We start from the raw sequence: 24,772 nt of genomic DNA, 5'->3' as shown, positions 1-24,772 counted from the left end.
TTAGTGAATGGGGACAAAACAACCTTGTCTCATTTAATGCTAGTAAAACTAAATATATACAATTTACTAATAGGCAGGTATTGTCAGAATCGTATATTATCTTCAGTGCTACAAATATCCCTATTTCCAAAAGTATTGAAATTATCGGCGTCTCGCTTAACAATGCCCTCAGCTGGACCTCTCATGTCAGATCACTTGCTAAAACCGCCTCAAAGAAACTTGGATTATTGTACAGATTCCGTAACTTCTTCACTGACGAGCAATTAGTTATAATTTATAAGAGTCATGTGCGCTCTCAGCTTGAATACTGCTCACCCTTGTGGAGCGGATGTGGAGAGGTTGCATTAAAACAAGTAGACAAAATTCAGAACAAAGCTGTTAGAATTATTAATAACCCTGCTATTACTAATAAACTACCTCCCCTACAAGTAAGAAGGAATGTTGCCTCCCTTGCGTTATTTTACAGATATTTCTACAGCAAATGCTCAGACGAAGTTGCGTCCATGGTGCCACCTCTCCATGCCTTCCCTCGTGCTACACGGGCAGCTGGCAGCGCTCATGACTGGAATGTCACTCAGCCGTACTGCAGAACTTCTGCCTATCAGAATTCTTTCATTCCCCGAACTGCATCTCTCTGGAACTCGCTTCCCCAGAGTTGTTTCCCTCCAGACTTCAACCTACTGCTGTTCAAGTCTAACTGTTACAGATATTTTATGAACAGCGGACACCAGTAATCTGGTACATGGATTTTTTTTTTTTATTCATTTGTTTTTCCTTCCTCTGTTCCGTTACTTAAAAAAGAAAAGAAAAAAAAACAATAATATACTCAAGCCCATGCATTTTCCTACCAGGTCTGCGGAAACTCAGGCGCCAGATCACGAAAGAAGCGAAAGACGGAAAAGAGGAGGCCAAGGAGACGCCAGCCAGCGCCATCGAGAACATGCCATCCAGCTCAGACGAGGAGGAAGACATCGACAAAATGCGTGACGACATCCAGGCCACCAAGGGACAGCTGCAGGAGGAGATCAAGCAGAAGAAGAAGATTGAGCGCGAGAACAAGATTTTGAAGATTGATATTGAGAGTCTCCAGGCTGAAGTGAGTAGAGCAGGTGGTGGAATGATGTTTTGAGTTGGATTCCCTGATATGCACACCTTGATTTCTTCCTGTTTCATGCATACACTTTCTGCTAACTTCTTGCTGCTCCATACATTTTTCCCACGTCATCCTTCTTCTTTCTGCTTCATACATTTTTCTCACGTCATCCTTCTTCTTTCTGCTTCACACATAAGCCATCTCCTCCTTCCCTCTCCTTCATACATATGCTTTCCCTTCTGTCGTTCTACTTCATACATGTCTCTCCTTTTTCGCCCTAATGAATACATATACTCCCTCATCTTCCCTCTTTATGCTTCAGACAAACACTGCCCAGTCTTCAGTCTTTCTGCTTCAAACGAACACTTCCCCATCTTCCTTGTTTCTACTTCAAACAAACATTGCTTCATCTTCCTTCATTCTGCTTCAAACACTCCCTTATTTTCCTTCTTTCTGCAGGTGAAGAGGCTGAAGCGACAGATGCGAGAAGCAGGTATAAGTGAGCCCAAGCCAGTGGTGGAAGGGGAGATGGACGACGTGATCATGCCCAAGCTGGAGAAGTCCATGAGTAAACTGAGGATGCAGGAGGAGGAGGCACCAGAAGCTCTAGACTTTTCTGAGCTGGATAATTTGGAGACGGAGATCAACAACCTTAAGGCCCAGGTAACGTATAAATGAAAGAGAGGAGAGGAGAGGGAGAAAGAGAAGGAAGGAAAGAGCAGAATACAACTGAGAGGGAGAGTGACAGAGAGAGGAAATATACAACAATACAAGACAGAATAGTTAGAGAGTGAGAGAGAGAGAGAGAAATGGATCCGTGGGTCTAGATTGGTGTCTTCAGTCCACTCGGTATTGGATTACTGTAGGTGAATATTGTTTTAGCAATATTTTCTGGTCAACTACTGATTTGATTTCTTTGTGGCACAGTCAGTAGCACTTATTCCTTTGCACTCTCTCGGCTTTTTATCCAAGTCTGACAAGGTACTGTTCAGAAAATTATCAAGCTGATTTTGTTATCACACATCATTATATCGAAGTGTCAGACATGTTAAAGGAATTTCGAACTGTTACAAAGTCATTTCCCGCTGGGCTTTAGAGGTTACATTCTTCACTCACAATTTAATTTGCATATTTTATTTTCATGTTTGTTATTTACATCTTCTTCATATAAACCTAACTTCTGGCATACGCGTGACTGTTAGGAAAAAATAACGTGGTATAGCAGTCGTTAGACAGTCTTATAATCTTGAAGGTATATAGGTCTGTGACTTCTTTGACGTCCAGTTTCGCGCCATTCACTGCATGCATGTATCACCACAACTTTGAACTTTTTTATGTAATAATGTGTTTGCGACAGTTCATATTTAGACTCTCTCTCTCTCTCTCTCTCTCTCTCTCTCTCTCTCTCTCTCTCTCTCTGTGAACCAATGACTGTAGGCTGCCAGTCTTCTTAACAGTAAATTCTTGAAGTCCATATTCCAGGTGACATAGGAAACTTTGTAGCATCTCATTCCTAGCTATTTACTTTGGATGTTACATTTCTGAGGCAGGCTGTGTCGATACTACAAATGTATAAATATGGCATGATGAAGAATAGATGTAAAATATATACAAAATCGCTAAGAAAATGATGCTACAAAGCGTTGCCAACCTTCTTTACATTAATTTCATAGCCAATGTTCTCACCCAGTCTTTTCTTTTTTGGGGAGCGGGGTAGCTCAGTGGTAAAGCGTGTGACTCAAGATCGCGAGGTCGAGAGTTCGCGCCGCGCCCGGGTAGCATTCTTTGCTGAGAGGGATAGCGCTTTCCTGTAACCCTAGCAGGATTATATTATCTATCTAGGACTAGCTCGGGAGTATAATCCCTTTTCTCTTTTACTATGGGTCTGAAACTCTGACATCCGTGATCTTTCTGAATATTAGTTTCTCAGAAGTTCTCAGATGGGCCTAGACTCTCTAATAACTGTGACACTCTTTTCAATTTTTTTTTTTTTTTTAGCCACAGTTTTCACCCAATCTTTTCTGTTTCACTTCATTCTGTGACCGTGCCAACTTTATCAGAGATTTCTAGCTATGTCTCGTTCAATGTCCTCTTTAACTAAAGGCCTGTGACTCAAACTACAGCTACAGACCTTTATCATAAAAGCCTCAGTTCTCAACCATTCTCCCCGTTATCAGGTGGACTCGCACAAGAAGGTAGCGGACGACTACCTTCTCAAGTATGAAGAGGCAAACCAGAAGCTGATCGTGTCAGAGAACAATGCAGCTGAGTGGGAGTTGCGTGGAAACTACTATGAGAAGAAGTACAAAGCTCTACAGAAGGAGCAGTGCATAGAGCTTCCTGACATAGAGACTGTAGGTTGCCAGACAGATCCCGCGGAGCTTGGAATACCACCCCAGCCCATAGTGATTTCGCCCGTTGAAGAGAAGGATCACAAACCCTTCCCTATGCCATCCAAGTCAGGCTCAAGAAGGAGTTTTGCATCTTCCATACACAAGATGGAGAGCTTCAAGGAGGAGGAGGAGGAGGAAGAGGACAGTGAAGAAGAAGAGGAAACAGAGGAAGAGGAAGAAGAGGAGGAGGAGGAGGAGACTGAGGAAGAGAGTGAGGAAGAAGAGGAAGATACGCCCGAGAAAGCAGAACAGCGAGCACAGAAGAAGCGTGAGAGAGAATACAAGCTGTGGCAGAACAAGTACAACACCGTGACCGATAAAGCAGTGAAGGTGAGAGAAGACAGAGAAGCTTTACGGGAAAAGATCCGCCAGGCCTACAGAAACATGAAAACTGAGAGAGAGAACTTCCTAAAGATCAAAGAAGAACTGGATGAACTAGGACTTGGAGAGAGTGAGGAAGAAGATGATGATGATGATGACGACGAGGATGACGAGGAGGAGATCCCCAGGGAGAAAGAGGAGGGAGAGGAGTGGTGGCTTGAGGACACAACCAAGAAACCCAAAAAGCTCAAAAAGAGGAAGAAGAAGAAGAAGGAAAATGGTGAGGTTGAAGAAGAGGAAGATTTGACTGATCTATCTACCTTCGAAATACCGACCTGGAGTGATTCTGAACCAGAAGAAGGAGAGCCAGAGAACGGCCCTGAAGATCTAGAAAGTAAACTTAACCGACTCCAAGAGAGAACGAAAATACGTGAGCGACGCATGAACGACATCAAGAAGGACAACTACCTCCTGAAGGGACAAGCAGACCGTGCAGAGGAAATGTTGGCAGTCGAGAAGAGACGGCGGCAGCGATTAGATGAAGAACTGCACATCGTGCTCTCAGAAATTTCATAGTGAGACTCAGAATTGCAAAGTTTGGTATGATTTCTTAGAGCAACAAATCTTCCGTCTTCCTGAATACAGATAATTAAATGGACTACTGAATACTCGAAAATATAAGGATTTACAAGTACTTCAAAGAGGAGTGGCTTTTGTGTAATATTAAGAATTAATAAAACGAAAGAAATATCTTGAGTTCAGGGATAAAGAGGCTGAAAAGAACTCAGTCATATAAATTTATAAGGGCAAAGGAAGCGAAAGGAGCAGCTTAGCTTAGCTTTACGCAGAAACAGTAATGGGAGGAAGGGAACCAAACGAAAGATGAAGGTTGGATATGTATACAGTACACGTATTGCTCTGCATCCTGTGTCCTTGCAAACTTTATGAAGGGAAACCTTGAACACATGCTGGGGATCTCTTCGGGATAACTTTGGTAGTTATAAGACCTATCCTTTTTATAACTTAGGCGCTGGCAGTCTTTCCATGATCCTCTTTCTTTCTCCTTTCTTTTCCCTCCTCCCACCACACTCCTCGGTTGTGCCAAGCAGTCATGAGGCATTTGAAGGCCGCCCTTAGTTTGACTCCATTTCGATATAACCAATGACCAGTTTCATTTCAGCTTATGGTGCATTGTGTCCCTGAAAACAGAGACTGGACAGCTTCTGCCATTGTGGTGCTTCTGTCACCAGCCGAACCATTATAAACAGTGCCAAGTTTGCCACCTGTTGTGATTTACGTAAATGGTTGATCACTAACAGTACTAGGACATCCATGGTTTTTACACCAGCAGTGGCAAAGGCTGTCCCATACCTTTTCACTATGTGGTCTTTACTGCCTCACCCCTCTAGATTCCCCCGAAGAGTAAAATAATAATAGATAGATGATACTGATCATTTACTTGGCTATGCGGCAAGATTTACTAATGCTACATTCTTTCAGCCAGATTTGTTTAGAATTCAGTTTATTTACATGCCAAAAGAGTAATGTTAGCTTTATGATACAGATATTCACTTAGCTACACAATCAAAACACACTAATGCTACAGTTTTACAATGTGATCTTTGTAAGAATCATTTTACTTGTATGCCAAAGGAGGAGTAAATATTATGTAGATGGTGCTGATAAATCACTTTCTTGTATCTCCAGACAAGTTAATGCTGCACTCTTACAGCTTATGGTATATGCCAAAGGAATCTTTTCCGGTAAGTATTGTACCTACAGTTTACAACCCTAATGCCACATCACCTACATGTTCACCTAAACACTGCAAGACAAAGTTGGTGTTATTTTTGTGCAAATATATAGCTGAACTGAAATATATTCTGAATGCTATGTAATTCCCAGTATGCATACCTCAGATAATGTAAAATATTTCGTTCTAACCATGGTCAGAGAGATTGTTCAGTTTGGGAGAAGTGGGTATGCTATGGCCAATTCGCATTATACATAGATGAATGCTTTCTTTTTAGCCGTAATATGGAACCCAAGTTTATATATAATGTACAAGCTTCTACTACATTTTGTTCTTTTTTAATTGAGTGAATGTGCGTATGTTCGTGAGTGTGTTTGTTATGCTGAGTGTTAGATAGGCTACTGATCTCCTACTTGTGTCATTTTTCTTCTGCATTTGTATTCCTTCTATTTTCTCTTTTTCTCCTCTTTCTTTGACCAAACTAGATTGTTCATACTTTACATTTGACGCTCACACTAATACTAATGATCGTGATATCTAAGATGAGTATATATTCAAATGTTAGAAAATATATATAGAGATATTTACTGTAACTTCAAAATAAACACTACTAAACATGTTCTTTGAATGGATCAGTTGTGCATTTAACCCCTCAACATGGTGATACCTATTTTATCACAGCTACTTTCTCAAGATCCAATAGTTTTATTCACATAAACAGCCTTTTGAACTGGAGGAGTTGATTATGAACTTATTCAGTACTAGGGTAGCAAGCTGAATCATCTGGATCCCTCTCTCCCATGGAAAGGCACACTCGAAAGCACTAATTTCTCTCCCCTCCCCCCCTCCAGTAGCCGGAGTCGTGGCCAGTGAGCGACCAGGCGATCGAACACCCTACTCCCACCGCACCTACCCCAACCCCAGTGTAAGCGTTGTTGGATGGATGTGGAATGGCTCTACACTGTGGGAACGGCCAAAGCTGGTGATGTTAAAATGTTTCATGAATGTTTTTATAGACAATCAGAACCAGTAGGGGTAAGTATATCAAGGTATTTAATGTGTAATATTGTGCTCTTAACCACAACATAATATGAGAAAGGCATGAACTTGAAAGATCTACAATGTATTATGCGTATTTGCCTATATACTTGTTCTATTATTAGAATGTTACAGATAATTATAGTATAGTGAGCAACATTTGTTGAAAGATATATCTTTTCTCATCCATTCTCGCTCCCAGCTCTACCACCCTACTCTCTGGGTTCCTGTCTCCACCAAACGTCTCTATTACCCTCTCGTGCCCCAGCCCCGCTCTTTGTTAACCAACATAAACTATGCTAATGATGAAATGATCCGTCAGGTATTGGTCATATTATCATATACCTCTCTAATAAGCACAAACAAATCAGTAACATACAATATTTCAGTATACCTGCCAACTATTTCATCCTGTTGTAAGGTGTTACGTGACATACACACTGCAAGTTGGGTGTTGTGTTACAAGGACATACAGTTGTTTATTGTTAACACGGTTTATGTTGGTTTTGGATGACCATTAATTCATATTAACGTGGGAGTTTAAGTCTCACATTATAAACACGTAAGCTGTATGTTCCTGTCATTATTGGATGAATGAAACGAATCAGGGATCGGCTCTGACGAACCACAAACTTTGCTTAAACGAAAATATTCCGACCTTTCATCACAACAGTGACACAATATCATTACAGTATGTTTATGATTAATTGTGGGTCAGTCGTATACATAATGACACTGTGTCACTCTTTTGACAAACGGTAGGCATGTTTTCGTTAAGGCAGAGAGTTTGTGGTTCGTCAGAGCCGATCCCTGATTCGTTTCGTTCATCCAATAATGACAGGAACTTAAACCTTACGTGTTTATAGTGTAAGGCTTAAGCCGCCACGTTTATATAAATTTATGGACGTCCAGAACCACACATGACCTGTGTTAACGATAAACAATCGTATGTCCTTGTAACACAAGCTCCAACTTGCAGCGCGTATGTCACCTAACAGCTTACAACAGGAAATAGTTGGCGGATATACCGAAGTATTGTATGTTATTGATTTGTTGGTGCTTCATACAGAGGTGTATGATAATTGCGGGAAATATTTTCCCCCAGAGCGGTTCCGTTGCTTACCTTTTAAAATAGTCGTCACGGTTGAAAGCAGAGAGAAACCCAGAGAGCCTTAATGACTAATTCAAGCGGTTATTTTTACCCAGAAGATAGCGTCCTAGTTCTGTTTAATAATTCTTATTATTAATAAATTAAATGCTACTGCGTTTAACCCTTGTGGACAACTATATTGTAAATACATGTAAATACTTGGGAGTTTTCCATTGGCCTGATTGCGCCTGCGTGGTAGGATGCCGTGTATCCCAACGAGACAACGGAGGAAGGTTTAATAAATATTCACATGAAATGAATATTTGGCTTTAGTTTTATTTAAAACTAAGATGAAATTAAGCTGGATTTACCTTGTATATTTCATGAAGTAATTCACTGTATTTATCTAACTAATTAAATAATAGTTGGCATCTCTGAATCCTATGTGGGAAGAAAGAGACGCCATTTTTTCACTCTGTTAGTCTGCTCCAGAAGCTTGTGCGAGCTGTGCTTTGTGAAAAATTGGACCCCGGACGTTTGGAAAGGCCCAGACAAACCGACCGAGACCTCACGCCCGTCATCTGTTATTCCGACTCTTTCTAGCTAAGTAACCGTTATGATTTGGCCAAATAGGAGGAACCAGCTGAGATATAAGGAGAGAATTACTGGCGAGTTAGAATATTAACTACAGTACATCCTAATTTCCTAAGAGACTTCGATTATTTAAATTAATATTTGTTGTTGTTAGACTAACACTCGTCAGAGGAAAGAGTGTATAAAATTTCTGACAATAATATTAATAAGACCAATACTTGACGGATCATTTCATCATTATCTTATGTTTACGTTGTTTAACAAAGGGCGGGAGTGAGGGACGAGAGAGTAAAAGAGACCGTTTTGTGGAGACGAACCCAGAGAGTACCGGTAGGTTGTTGGGGCTGGGAGTGAGAATGGATGAGAAAAGACATCATATCTTTCAGCAGATGTTTTCTATAATATACTTATTTGTAACATTGTAATATAGGACAAGTATATAGCTAATAACACAATACATTGTAGGTCTCTTCATTTTCATGCCCTTCTCATATGTTGTACAGTAGTTAACTACACAATATTACATATTAAATGCGTTATACACTTACCCCTACTGGTTCTGATTGTCTATAAAAATCATGAATTCATGACACATTAGCCGTTCCACGTCTGTCCAACTAGGCTTACACTTTCGTTGGGATAGGGGCGGTGGGAGTAGGGTGTTCGATCGCCCGGTCGGTCACTGGCCGCGACTCAGTCTACTAGGGGGGGGGGAGAAATTACTTTCGAATGTACCTCCCCCTCTCCTCCCGAGGAGTGGGGGTAGGGCAAGGATGGTTATGATGGTGGTGGTGGTATCAGAACAGTTGTGATGGTGGCAGGGGAAGGGAAGTGGTGGTGGTAGGGTTGGAGATGTGTTGGCGGTAGAGCTGTATTTGACATGGTGGTAGGGCTGGAGATGTGATGACGGTACGGCAAGGGAGGTGGTGGAAAGGCTAGAGCTGTGATGACGGTAGGGCAAGGGCGGTGATGGTGGTGGTGGTAGGGATGGGGTTGTGATAGCGGTAGGGAAGGAATGGTGATGGCAGGGCTGGAGGTATGATGTCGGTAGGGCATGGGTGGTGGTGAAGGTAGGGCTGGAGATGTGATGGTGGTAGGGTAAGGGTGGTGGTGATGGTAGGGCAAAGGTGGTGTGATAGTGTGCTGAAATTGAGAGGGAAGTGGGCACGGGTGGTGGTGGAAGGGCTGGAGTTGTGATAGAATACGAGCAGAACAGGGCAGAGATGGTGGTGGTTGTGGTGGTGCGGTTGGAATTATGGTGGTAGGGCAAGGGTGGTGGTAGTCGGGCAAGGGTAATGTTTGTGGTAGAGCTAGAATTGTGATTGTGGTGGAGGAAGGATGGTGGTGATGCAGCTAGAGCAATGATGGTTGTGGCAGAACTGTAGTTTTGATGGTGGTAAGGCAATGGTGGTGGTGGTGGTAGGACTGGAGTTGTGAGGTTGGTGGTCGTAAATCTGTAATTGTGATGGTGGTAGAGGAAGGATGATGGTGGTGGTAGGGCTGCAGTGATGGTGGTAGGGTAAGGGTGGTGGTGGTGGTGGTAGGGTTCGAGTTGTGATTGTGGCTGGGCAGGGGTGATGGTGATAGGGCAAGGGTGGTGGTGGTGGTGGTAGGGTTCGAGTTGTGATTGTGGCTGGGCAGGGGTGGTGGTGGTGGTAGGGAACGGGTGGTGGTGGTGGGGCTGGAGATGAGATGATGGTAAGGCAAGGGTGGTGGTAGGGCTGGAGTGGTGGCGGTAGGGCAAAGGTGGTGGTGATGGTGGTAGGGCAGTGGTGATGGTGGTGGTGGTAGGGCTCGAGTTGTTGTGGTGGTGGTGGTGGGTCTGGATTTGTGATGGCGATAAGCAAAGGTGGTGGTGGTGGCAGCACTAGGGGAAGAGTGATGGTGGTGGTTGTGGTAGGATTAGAGTTGTCATGGTGGTGGTGGTGGTGGTAAGTCTGGATTTATGATGGCGATCAGCAAGGACTGTGGTGGTAGTGGTGGTACTAGGTCAAGAGTGGTGGTGATGGTTGTATTAGGGCTAGAGTTGCGATGGTGGTAGGGCAAGGGTGGTGGTGGTGGTGACAGTAATAGGGCAAGAGTGGTGGTGGTGGTTGTATTAGGGCTAGAGTTGTGATGGTTGTAGGCCAAGGGGGGTGGTGGTGGTAGGGTTGTAGTTGCGACAGCGGTAGGGCAAGCGTGATGGTGGTATAGGCAGGGCTAGGGTGATGATGGTAATGGTTGGGCTGGAGTTCTGATGGTGGTAGGGAAGGGGTGATGGTGGTGGTAGGACCGAAGTTGTATTATGGTGGCGGTAGGGCAAGGATGGTGGTGAAGGTGGTGGTGGTAGGACTTGAATTGTGATGGCAGTTGGGCAAGGGTAGTGGTGGTGCTTGGACAGGAGATGTGATGGTGTTAGGGCTGGAGTGATGATGGTGGTATGGCAAGGATGGTGATGGTGGGAGGGCAAGGATGGTGGGGGCGGTGGTGGTGACAGGGCAATGGTTGTGGTGATGGTGGTAGAGCAAGGGTGGTGAAGGTGGTAGGGCAGGGGTGGTGGTGCTAGCAAGGGTTGAGATGTGATGGCTGTAGGGCAAGGGTGGTGATCACGGTAGGGCACCACCTCTCCAAGCCTACCACCACCCCCACCCCTGCCCTACCACCATCACATCTCCAGCCATACCACAACCATCACTCTTGCCGTCCACCATCACCACCCTTGCCTTAGCACCACCACCACCCTTGCCTTAGCACCACCACCATCACTATCCTTGCTCTACCGCCACAACTATCTCCACCCTTGCCCTACCAACGTCACCACTCCAGCCCCACCACCACCACCACATTGCCTTACCGCCATCACAACTCCAGCTCTACCATCACCACCACCACCCTTCCCAAACCACCATCACCACCCTTGCCCTAACACCATCACAGCTCCAGCCCTATCACCATCATCACCACCGCACGACCCACGGCCATCACAACTCCACCCATACTACAACCACCATCCTTCCCCTGCCACCATCACAACTCCAGCCTTACCATCACAACCACCACCACCGTCACTCTTGCCCTACCATCATCACCATTTCAGCCCTACCATCACTACATTCCTTTAACTACAACCATCTCCACTCTAGTCCTTACACCTGCACCGCAACCATCACAATTCCGGTCTTTCCACCACCACCACCATCACAACAATTGCCCTACCACCTCCACCACTTTTATCCTACCACCTCCACCACCCTTTTCCTACCACCACCACCCTTATCCTACCACCTCCACCACCCTTATCCTACAACCATCACCACCACCCTTATCCTACCACCATCACCACCACCATGACCACCACCCTGCCCTATTACCACACCACCACCATCATCCTTTCCCTCCCACCATCACCACTAGGGGCGCCCCCAGGCGGACGCACAGGATGCACGTGCGTCCACTGTATGGCCCCAAGGCAAGAAAGGGCCCCCTGGGCCGTTAGGGAAATCTCCTCAACCTTACTTAAGTAAACCTCATACTGAACAACAATAAATAGTATAATAGAATCAGATATATTACCTAAACATATACTCAGTCATCATTAAAAGAATTTCATAACTTTAACATTATGTAAGTATTGAAAGAACACACAATGTAATAGTATTTCATAAAAAATTAAATAGTTACCCCCATCCTTACGTTCGGGATGGTTTTCTTTAGTTACCATAATCATGTTTTATACAAAGTCGAATGCTATGTTCCCTTATCTCTTTGATAGTTTGGATAATTGGTCACCCGAATTATTACCTGATAAAACAATGGTTTTATTACTGGTTAATTTCCTATTTGAGAGACTCACAAAACAATCAATTATTATTATAATAATTTTATGCCCTTCGGATGCTGGAGAACGTTCATTGTTTACAATCGGAGGAGAAGCGGAGGAGGTTAGTTATTTCTTTGTTTTATAACATTTTATATATCTCTTAGGAATTTGTTTTTGCATTTCTTATGCCTGCAGCCTCCATAAGAATCCATAGTTACAATTCTAGGAATCAAGGAATTGCAACATCCGTCAGCTTAACCAATTCATTTGGGTAAGGGATGCATAGCTTAAAAACCTATGTTTGGACGGATAGCCTGTTACTAAAGGTAGGGAAACAAAACCATGGTGAAATACCACATTAATAGAAGCTATGAATATTCTTTGAACATAGGGATAACTGCCATTTCGGATTTTCGGTACTATACAGGCTCCACGCTTCGACTTATTGTGATCTAGACTGCAAAAGTCTGTGTGTGTTCTTGGCATTAGAAAAAATGGTATTTTTGAATGACGACACCTGTATAAGTTTTACCTAGATGAAGATTTATGCCATAATTTGCTTCTTATTGCGTATAGTTCATTATTCATTGTTAGGTTAAATATGCAATGTCCTATTCATCAGAATTTTTTTTATAATTTTCTACGACGGAATCCTTCCGACTCCCACATAATTTATAATAATGTAAATGTTCCCACTTCCTCTATTATTGACATTCTCGGTGTGGCACAAAATACCGTACTAATCAAAGCTGGACACCCTATGTTAGATCCAAAGAAGCCTCTAAAAAACTGGGACTCCAATACAGAGTCCGAAAATTTTTCATTGACGAGCAGTTGGCCATAATGTTATCTTTATAACTTGGCCTAATTATTTGTGCATGTAGATGTAGTTACCAAATAAAGTATAGAAACCTTGAGTACAGTGACTCAAAAACAACTTATTGTACCGTATCATTCAGCTACATGGATAATGTAAATTTCAGATGTAATACATGTATCTGCAAAGTACACTTTTACACCTAAATTTACCTCTATAGGTAGCTTAAAAATGCATTTTAAATTGATCACAATTAAAAAAAAAAAAAAGTTGAATAGGCTCGCTTTGCTCGCCACCCCCCAATCCTGAAAACTGGGCCATCTTACATGTGCGTCCACCACAAATACTTGTGTGGGTGCCCCTGATCACCACCCTTGCCATTCCACCATCACCACTCCAGCCCTACCACCATCACATCTCCAGCCCTAGCACCACCATCACATCTCCAGCCCTAGCACCACCATCACATCTCCAGCCCTAGCACCACCATCACATCTCCAGCCCTAGCACCACCATCGCATCTCCAGCCCTAGCACCATCATTACCCTTGTCCTACTACCATCACAACTCCAGTCCTACCACCACCACCTACCTACCACCGCCGTGCCCTACCGCCATCATACAGGTAATACAACTTCGGTCCTACCATCACCATCATCCCTTCCCTACCGCCATCAGAATTCGTCAGGCCATTAGCATCATCACCCCAGCCCTGCCCATACCACCATCACGCTTGCCCTACCGCTGTCGCAGCTACAACCCTACCACTACCACCCTTGCCCTGCAACCATCACAACTCTAGCCCTGCCACAACCACCACCACTACTCTTGTCCTACCACCACCACCACCATCACCGCTCCTGCCCTACTACTGCCTCCACCACCGTTGCCCTACCACCATCACATTTCCAGCCCTATCACCACCACCACACGTGTCCTACCACCATCGTATCTTCAGCCCCACCACCACCCTTGCCCGACTACCATCATATCGCCAGGCCTACCACCACCACCACCACACCTCTTCTACCACCATCACATCTTCAGCCCCCCCTCCACCATCACAACTCCAGCCCTACCACCACCACCACCCTTGCCCTGCCACCACCACCACCCTTGCCCTGCCACCACCTCCACTCTGCCCTACCATCACATCTCACACCCCTACCACCACCACTGCTCTTGCTTTACCACCATCACAACCGAAGCCCTATCATCACAACTATCTTCCTTGTCCTACAACCACCACCACCGCCCTTGCCCTACCACCATCACATCTCCAGCCCTACAACGACCACCACACCTTTCCTACCACTATCATATCTTCAACCCCACCACCATCAGAACTCCAGCCCAACCATTACCATCATCACCCCAGCCCTCCTGTACCACCATCACTCTTGCCCTACCGCTGTAGCAGCTACAGCCCTACCACCACCACCACCATCACAACTCTAGCCCTAATACAACCACCACCATCACTTGCCCTACTACTGCCGCCGCCACCACCACCACCACCACCACTCTTGCCCTACTACCGCCACCACCATCACCATCCTTGCTTATTGCCCTCACAAATCCAGGCCTACCACCACCACCACCACCATCACCCTTGCCTTACCACCATCACAATTGGAGCTCGACCAACACCACCACTATCACCCTTGCCCCACCACTATAACAACTCCAGCCCTACCACCACCACATCCTTGCTCTACCACAGTCACAACCTCAGCCCTACCACCACCACCACAACCCTTGCCGTACAACTACAACAAATCCAGCCCTACTACCACCACCACACTCTTGCCATACCGCCATCACATCTCCAACCTTACCACGGCCATCACAACTCCAGCCCTGCCACCATCACTACCCTTGCCCTACTACTATCACAAGTCCAACCCTACCACCAACACCACCACCACCCTCGCTTTACGGTCACCACCACCCCTTGCTCCACCGTCATCACAACTACAGCCCTACCACCACCACCACCATCACCCATGCCCTACCACCACCACCATCACCCCCATCACCCTTGCCTTACCACCACCACCACCACCACCACAACCCTTGCCATACCATCATCACAGCTCCAGCCTTATCACCACAACCATCTTCCTTGCCCTACCACCATCACCACACTTGCCCTACCACCATCACCACACTTGCCCTACCACCATCACCACACTTGCCCTACCACCATCACCACACTTGCCCTACCACCATCACCACACCTACCCTACAACCACCACCACCACCATCACCCTTGCCCTACCACCACCACCACCACCCTTGCCGTACCATCATCGCAGCTCCAGCCTTATCACCACAACCATCTTCCTTGCCCTACCACCATCACCACACTTGCCCTACCACCACTACCACCACACAGCTCCAGCCTTATCACCACAACCAGATCCTTGCCCTGCCACCACCACCACCATCACCCTTGCCCTACAACCACTACCACTATCACCTTTGCCCTACAATCACCACCACCACCACCACCACCACCCTTGCCCTGTCATCATCACAGCTTCAGCCTTATCACCACAACCATCTTCCTTGCCCTACCACCATCACGTCACTTGCCCTACCACCATCACTTCACTTGCCCTACCACCATCACTTCACTTGCCCTACCACCATCACCACACTTGCCCTACTACCACCACCATCACCCTTGCCCTATCATCATCACAGCTCCAGCCTTATCACAACAACCATCTTCCTTGTCCTACCACCATCACCACACTTGCCCTACCACCACCACTACCACCACCATCACCCTTGCCCTACCACCACCACAACCACCACCATCACCCTTGCCCTACCACCACCACTACCACCACCATCACCCTTGCCCTACCACCACCACTACCACCACCATCACCCTTGCCCTACCACCACCACAACCACCCTTGCCCTACCATCATCACACCTCCAGCCTTATCACCACAACCATCTTCCTTGCCCAATCACCATCACCTCACTTTCCCTACCACCATCACCACACTTTCCCTACCACCATCACCACCCTTGCCCTACCACCACCACCACCCCTCTTGCCCTACCACCACCACCCCTCTTTCTCTACCACCACCACCATCACCCTTGCCCTACCACCACCACCACCCTTGCCCTACCATCATCACAGCGCCAGCCTTATCACCACAACCATCTTCCTTGCCCTACCGCCGTCACCACACTTGCCCTACCGCCGTCACCACACTTGCCCTACCACCATCACCACACTTCCCATACCACCACCATCACCCTTGCCCTACCACCACCACTACCACCACCATCACCCTTGCCCTACCACCACCACTACCACTACCATCACCCTTGCCCTACCACAGCCACCACCACCCTTGCCCTACCATCATCACAGCTCCAGCCTTATCACCACAACCTTCTACCTTGCCCAATCACAATCACCACACTTTCCCTACCACCATCACCACACTTGCCCTACCACCACCACCACCATCACCCTTGCCCTACCACCACCACAACCACCCCCCTTGCCATACCACCACCACCATCACCCTTGCCCTAGCACCACCACCACCATCACCCTTGCCCTAGCACCACCACCGCCACCACCCTTGCCCTACCATCATCACAGCTCCAGCCTCATCACCACAACCATCTTCCTTGCCCTACCACCATCACCACACTTGCCCTACCATCATCACCACACTTGAACTGCCACCACCACCACCACCCTTGCCCTACCATCATCACAGCTCCAGCCTTATCACCACAACCATCTTCCTTGCCCTACCACCTTCACCACACTTGCCCTACAACCACCACCACCACCATAACCCTTGCCCTATCACCACCACCACAACCACCCTTTCCTTACCATCATCACAGCTCCAGCCTTATCACCACAGCCATCTTCCTTGCCCTACCACCATCAGCACACTTGCCCTACCACCATCAACACACTTGCCCTACCACCACCACCACACTTGCCCTACCATCACCACCACCACAGCTCCATCCTTGCCCTACGGCTGTCACATCTCAACCCTTGCTAGCACCACCACCCTTGCCCTACCACCATCACCACCACCCTTGTCCTACCACCATCACCACCACCCTTGCCCTACCACCATCACCACCACCCTTGTCTTACCACCATCACCACCACCCTTGTCCTACCACCATCACCACCACCTTTGCCCTACCACCATCACCACAACCATTGCCCTACCACCACCACAATCCTTGCTATACCACCATCACCATTTCAGCCCTAACACCATCACATTTGCCCAAGCACCACAACTACCCTCGCCCCACTGCCATCACAACTCTAGTCGTACCACCACCGCCACCACCACCACCTTCTACCTACCACCACCACCATTCTTGCCCTACCGCCACCATAATACAACTTCGGTCCTACCACCACCATCACCCCTTCACTACATCCATCAGAATCCCAGCCCAACCATTACCATCATCACCCCAGCCCTGCCTATACGACCATCATGCTTGCCCTACCGCCGTCGCAACTACAGCCCTACCACCACCACCACCACCCTTGCCCTTCCTCCATCACAACTCTAGTACTAATACAACCACTACCGCCACCATCACCACCACCACCACCCTTGCCCTAGCACCATCACAGCTGGAGCCCGACCAACACCACCATCACCACCCTTTCCCTTCCACTATAACACCTCCAGCCCTACCACCACCACACCCTTGCTTTACCACAATCACAACCCCAGCCCCACCACCACCACAACCCTTGCCGTGCCTCTATAACAACTCCAGCCCTACTACCACCACCACACCTTTGCCATACCACCATCACATCTCAAGCCTTACCACCGCCATCCTCTACCATTACAACTCCAGCCCTACCATCATCACTACCCTTTCCCTACTACCATCACCACCACCACCCTTGCTCTACGATCACCACCCTCCTTGCCCCACCGTCATCACAACTACAGCCCTACCACCACCACAATCACTCCTGCCTTACCACCACCACCACCACTCTTGTCCTACCACCACCACCACCACCTCCGCCCATGCCCTACGAGCATCACAGCTCCAGCCGAGCCCTAACCACCACACTTGCCCTACCACCATCACATCTCTAGCGCTACCACCACCACCACATCTGTCCTACCACCATCACATCTTCAACCCCACCACCACCACCACCACCACCCTTGCCTTACAACCATCAGGACTCCAGTTCTACCTCCACCACCACCTCTCCAACCCTAAAACCACCACCACTCCTGCCCTACTACCACCCCCTACCGCTGCCCTACCACCACCACATCTCGCAGCCCTACTGCCACAACCACCACCACCACCCTTGCCCTACCATCATCACAACTCCAGCCTTATCACCACAGCCATCTTCCTTGCCCTACCACCACCACCACCATCACCCTTGCCCTGTCACCACCACCACCCTTTGCCCTACTGCCATCACCATCCTTACCCTACGGCCAACACATCTCAACTCTTGCTAGCACAACCACCCTTGCCCTAACACCTCCACCACCCTTGCCCAACCACCATCACCCTCTTTGCCCTACCACCACCACCCTTGCCCAGCCACCACCACCACCACCACCACCACCACCCATGCCCAACCACCACCACCACCCATGCCCAACCACCACCACCACCCATGCCCAACCACCACCACCACCACCACCCATGCCCAACCACCACCACCACCACCTCCCTTGCCCTACCACCATCACCACTTCCCTTGCCCTACCACCATCACCACTTCCCTTGCCCTACCACCATCACCACTTCCCTAGCCCTACCACCATCACCACTTTCCTTGCCCTACCACCATCACCACTTTCCTTGCCCTACCACCATCACCACTTCCCTTGCCCTACCACCATCACCACTTCCCTTGCCCTGCCACCATCACCACCCTTGCCGTACCACTATCGCCACCCTTGCCCTACCACTATCACGACCACCATTGCCCTGTCACCACCACCACCATCACCACCCCCACGATCCTTGCCCTCCCACCATCACCACTCCAGCCCAAACACCATCACATCTCCTGTCCTAGCACCACCACTACTCTTGCCCTACTGCCATCACAACTCAGGTCCTACCACCACCACCACCTTCTGCCTGCCACCATCACCATCCTTGCCCTACCACCACCATAATACAACTACCACCATCACCCCTTCCCTACCACCATCAGAACTCCAGCCCAACCATTACCATCATCACCCCAGCCCTGCCTATACCACAATCATGCTTGCCCTACCGCCGTCGCTACTACAGCCCTACCACCACCATCACCACCACCACCCTTGGCCTACCACCATCACAACTTTAGCACTAATACAACCACCACCACCATTCTTGCCTTACTACTTCCGCCGCCACCGTCGCCGCCGCCAGCTCCACCACCCTTGCCCTAGCACCATCACAACTGGAGCCCGACCGACACCACCACACATTCCCTACCACTATAACAACTCCAGCCCTACCATCACCACACCCTTGCTCTACCACAATCACAACCCCAGCCCTGCCACCACCACCACCACCACCACCACCACCCTTGCCGTGCCACTATGACAGCTCCAGCCCTACTACCACTACCACACCTTTGCCATACCGCCATTACATACCCAGCCTTACCACCGCCACCCCCGTCCTTCCTTTACCACAATCACAACCTCAGCCCTACTACCATCACAAGTCCAACCCTACCACCACCACCACCACCACCACCACCCTTGCTCTACGATCACCATCCCCCTTGCCCCACCGTCATCACAACTACAGCCCTACAATCACCACAATCACTCTTGCCGTACCACCCCCACCACCACCACTCTTTTCCTACCACCATTACCACCACCGCCCTTGCCCTACCAGCATCACAGCTCCAGCCCTACCACCACCACCACACCCGTCCTACCACCAGCACATCTTCAACCCCACCACCACCTTGCCTTACAACCATCACGACTCCAGTCCTACCACCACCACCAGCCTTGCCTTACTACCATTACAACTCCAGTCCTACCACCACCAGCCTTGCCCTACCACCACCACTTCTCCAACCCTAAAACCACCACTACTCCTGCCCAACCCCCACCCCCACCCCTGCCCTACCACCATCATATCTCGCAGTCCTGCCACTTCCACCACCACCACCACCCTTACCGTACCATCATCACAACTCCAGCCTTATCACCACAACCATCTTCCTTGCCCTACCACCACCACCACCACCCGTTGCCCTACAGCCATCACCATCCTTGCCCTACCGCCATCACCATCCTTGCTCTACCGACATCACCATCCTTGCCCTACGGCCAGCACATCTCAACCCTTGCTAGCACAACCACCCTTGCCCTACCACCTCCACCATCTCAACCCTTGCTAGCACCACCACCCTTGCCCTACCAGCATCACCACCACCCTTGCCATACCACCTCCACCATCAACCCATGCTAGCACCACCACCCTTGCCCTACAACCATCACCACCTTTGCCCTACCAGCATCATCACCACCCTTGCCCTACCAGCATCACCACCACCCTTACCCTACCACCTCCACCATCTCTGCCCTTGCAAGCACCACCACCCGTGTCCTACCACATCCACCACCTTTGCCCTACCACTATCACCACCTTTGTCTTACCACCATCATCACCTATGCCCTACCACCATCACCACCACCATTGGCCTGTCACCACCACAACCACTACCCCCACCCCACCATCTTTACCCTCCCACTATCACCATCCATGCCATGCCACCATCACCACTCCAGCTCTAACACCATCACGTCTTTCCAAGCACCACCTACTATCATCACAACACTCCTACCACCACCACAATCTTTGCCATACCGCCACCATAATACAACTTCGGTCCTACCACCACCACCCCTTCCCTACTGCCATCAGATCTCCAGCCCAACCATTACCATCATCACCCCAGCCCTGCTTATACCACCATCACGCTTGCCCTATCACTGTCGCAACTACAGCCATACCACCACAACCACCACCATTGCCCTACCGCCATCGCAACTCTAGTCCTAATACAACCACCACCACTACACTTGCCCTGCCACCACCACCACCACCACCACCACCACCATCCTTGCTTATTGCCGTCACATATTTACTGTAGACCTACCACCACCACCACCACCCTTGCCCTACCACTACAACTCCAGCCCTACCACCACCACATCCTTGCTCTACCACAATCACAACCCCAGCCCTACCACCACAACCCTTGCCGTACCATTATAACAACTTCAGCCCTACTACCACCACCACACCCTTGCCATACCACCATCACATCCCCAGCCTTACCACCGTCACTCCCTACCACCAGCACAACTCCAGCCCTACCATCATCACTACCCTTGCCCAGCTACATCACAAATCCAACCCTATCACCACCACCACCCTTGCCCCACTGTCATCATAACTACAGCCCTACCACCACCACAGTCACTCTTGCCGTACCACCACCACCACTCTTGTCCTACCACCACCACCACCACCGCCCTTACCCTACCAGCATCACAGCTCTCGCCTAGCCCTAACCACCACACTTGCCCTACCACCGTCACAACTCCAGCCCTACCACCACCATCACATCTTCAACCCCACCACCACCACCACCACCACCACCACCACCACCACCACCCTTGCCTTACAACCATCACGACTCCAGTCCTACCATCACCACCACCACCACCACCACCACCACCACCACCAACACCACCAACAACAACCTTGCCTTACTACCATTACAACTCCAGTCCTACCACCACCATCACTACCACCACTCATGTCCTACCACCACCACCACCGCCCTTACCCTACCAGCATCACAGCTCCAGCCCAACCCTAACCACCACACTTGCCCTACCACCATCACTACCCTTGCCCTACTACCATCACAAGTCCTACCCTACCACCACCGTCATCTCAGCTACAGCCCCACCACCACCACAGTCACTCTTGCAGTACCACCATCACCACCACTCTTGTCCTACCACCACCGCCCTTGTCCTACCAACATCACAGCTCCAGCCCAACCCTAACCACCCCCCTTGCCCGGCCACCACCACAACACCTGTCCTACCACCATCACATCTTCAGCCCCACCACCACCACCACCCTTGCCTTACAACCATCACAACTCCAGTCCTACCACCACCACCACCCTTGCCTTACAACCATCACAACTCCAGTCCTACCACTACCACCACCCTTGCCCTACCACCACCACCACTCTTGCCGTACCACCACCACCACCACTCTTGTCCTACCACCACCACCACCACCGCTCTTGTCCTACCACCACCACCACCACCGCTCTTGTCCTACCACCACCACCACCACCCTTGCCCTACCAGCATCATAGCTCCAGGCCAACCCTAACTACCACCTTACCTACCACCATCACATCTCCAGCCCTACCACCACCACCACACCTGTCCTACCACCATCACATCTTCAGCCCCCCTCCACCATCACAACTCCAGCCCTACCATCACGACCACCACCACCTATCCAGCCCTAAAACCACCACCACTCTGCCCATCATCCCCACCCCTGCCCTACCACCATCACCACTCTTGCCCTTTCACCATCACAACTAAAGCCCCATCACTACAACAATCTTCCTTGCCTTACCACCACCACCACCGCCCTGGCCAAAATCTTGGCCGAGTTCGAAAATGGGCAGTATGGGTCAAGGTCACCAAAATGGCAGCCAAAAAGGTCAACTAGTTTTTATCACCCGCCTTTAGTACCATTCTATCTCATGAACGGCTCGGATTATCAACATGAAACCTTCAGGGTATCAAGATATGGCCAAAATCTTCTGGCACCCTCGGGGGAACTGCTGCCCCCCCTAGAGATGGCGCCCCCCCGGGGGGGCCACCACCCGGCCGCCTCCTGGTGGGGCCAGCCCTCGGTCCCCCAGGGAGGGGGACCGAAGTATCAAGATATGGCCTAAATCTTGGACTTGGCCAACAGCATATTCTGGCGGGCGATTAGCACTCGGTACCCGATATATATATATATATATATATATATATATATATATTTTTTTTTGCGTTAGTCATAGCATATGAGAAAGGAATGTATGTTTCCTTATCCAAGAGAACAACCTCCGTAATACGTACGGCACACTCAAACGACTCCCGGCCATGGAAGCAATAATCATTCCAGGGAAAACCAAGGAAGTACTGCCTGAGGGCCTCCCAATCAGCAACTCCAAAGTGCCACAACCGACGCTTCTTGGGAGGGTCCACATGTGATGGTACGACAAGGTTGATGATGGAGGCAGGGCAATTTTTTTTTGTTTTGTTTAATGTGTCCGACTCTGGGCATGGGCTTCACAGCCTGCTCCCAAGGCCCAGTAGTCGTCTTACATACCATACACCTCTAGATGTCACCACTTCGGCGCTAACACTCACCGTCCGTATTGAATACATGCTGGGGCTGTCTCATACAGGACTGGTGTATTGGTATTAGCGGGGGTGTTTTTACATGTCGGCGGGTCTTCTGGTAGATCAGTATAGTGTGCTTTTAAGAAATTCAAATCCTTAAACTGTTCCCTGCCCCAGCAGGGATATGAACCAGGGTCCGGTAGAACTGCAGGCCACCTCTACCGGTTGAGCCACGTGATGGTTGGGCTAGAGTTTTGATGGTGGTAGGGCAAGGGTGGTAGTGGTGGTGTTGTGATGGCGGTAGGGAAAGTGGTGATGGTAGTGGCAGGGCAAGGGTGGTGATGGTGGTGGCAGGGCAAGGGTGGTGATGGTGGTGGTAGGACAAGGGTGGTGGCGGTGGTAGGACACAGGTACTGATGATGGTAGGGCTCGTGCTGTGATGGTGGTTGGGCAGGGGGTGATGTTGGCAAAGCTGGAGTTATGATGGTGGCAGGGGAAGGGTGGTGGTATGACTGGTGTGGAGGTGGTGGTAGGGCAAGGGTGGTTGTGCTGGAGGTAGGGCTGGAGTTGTGATGGTGGTAGAGCAAGGGTAGTGGTGGTGGTGGTAAGGCAACTGTGGTGGTGGTGGTGGTGGTGGAGGTGGTAAGGCAAGTGTAGTGGTGGTGGTGGTAGAGCAAGGGTGTTGGTGGCCGTGGTAAGGCTGGGTGGTGTTGGTGGCCGTGGTAAGGCTGGGTGGTGTTGGTAGGGCAAGGGTGGCAGTCGTGGTAGGGTGGAGACGTGATGGTAGTAGGCCAAGGTGGGTTGTGGTGGTGGTAATGGTAGGATTGGAGTTGTGATTATGATAGGGCAAGGGCAGTGGTGGTGGAGGTAGGGCAAGGGTGTTGGTAAGGTGGGTAAGTGATGGTGGTAGGAAAAGGGTGGTGGTGATGGTAGGGCTGGAGTTGTGATAGTGGTAGAGAAAGGATGGTAGTGGTGGTGATTGTGGTAGGGCAAGATTGGTGATGGTGGTAGTTCAAGGGTGGTAGGGCTGGAGATAAGATGGCGATAATGCAAGGGTTGTGGTAGTAGTATGGCAATGGTGGTGGTAATGGTAGAGCTAGGTTGGTGATGGAGGTGGGAAAAGGATGGTGGTGGTAGATCAAGAGTGATGGTGATGATGGTAGGGCAAGGGTGGTGATGGTGGTAGGGCAGGGGTAGTAGTGGTAGGGCAAGGGTAGTGGTGGTAGGGCAAGGGTAGTGGTGGTGGTGGTAGGGCAAGGGTAGTGGTGGTGGTGGTAGGGCAAGGGTAGTGGTGGTAGGGCAAGGGTGGTGGTGGTGGTAGGGCAAGAGTAGTGGTGATGGTGGTAGGGCAAGGGTGGTAGTGGTGGTGTTGTGATGGCGGTAGGGAAAGTGGTGATGG

The 24,772-nt window shown here is 49.3% G+C and overlaps 1 protein-coding gene across 11 annotated transcripts in view; it reads left to right on the top strand.

Annotated features, from left to right (window-relative positions):
- sals (sarcomere length short) overlaps nt 1-6,188 on the top strand; it is a 105,256-nt gene extending 99,068 nt beyond the window's left edge. For all 11 annotated transcript variants that reach the window (XM_080273562.1, XM_080273560.1, XM_080273567.1 and 8 more), the window contains 3 exons: nt 852-1,096; nt 1,553-1,756; nt 3,271-6,188. In XM_080273562.1, the coding sequence (XP_080129688.1) occupies nt 852-1,096; nt 1,553-1,756; nt 3,271-4,383 (1,562 nt within the window). In that variant the 3' untranslated portion in view covers nt 4,384-6,188. The remainder of the gene's footprint in view (nt 1-851; nt 1,097-1,552; nt 1,757-3,270) is intronic.
- The last annotated feature ends 18,584 nt before the right edge of the window (nt 6,189-24,772 follow it).

This window comes from Coenobita brevimanus, chromosome 55, assembly GCF_032717465.1.
Source record: "Coenobita brevimanus isolate Jiangsu-jjx chromosome 55, ASM3271746v2, whole genome shotgun sequence".
Taxonomy (NCBI): Eukaryota; Metazoa; Arthropoda; class Malacostraca; order Decapoda; family Coenobitidae; genus Coenobita; species Coenobita brevimanus.
The sequence above is the reverse complement of the archived record's forward strand: the minus strand, read 5'-3'. Positions and strand labels throughout refer to the sequence as shown.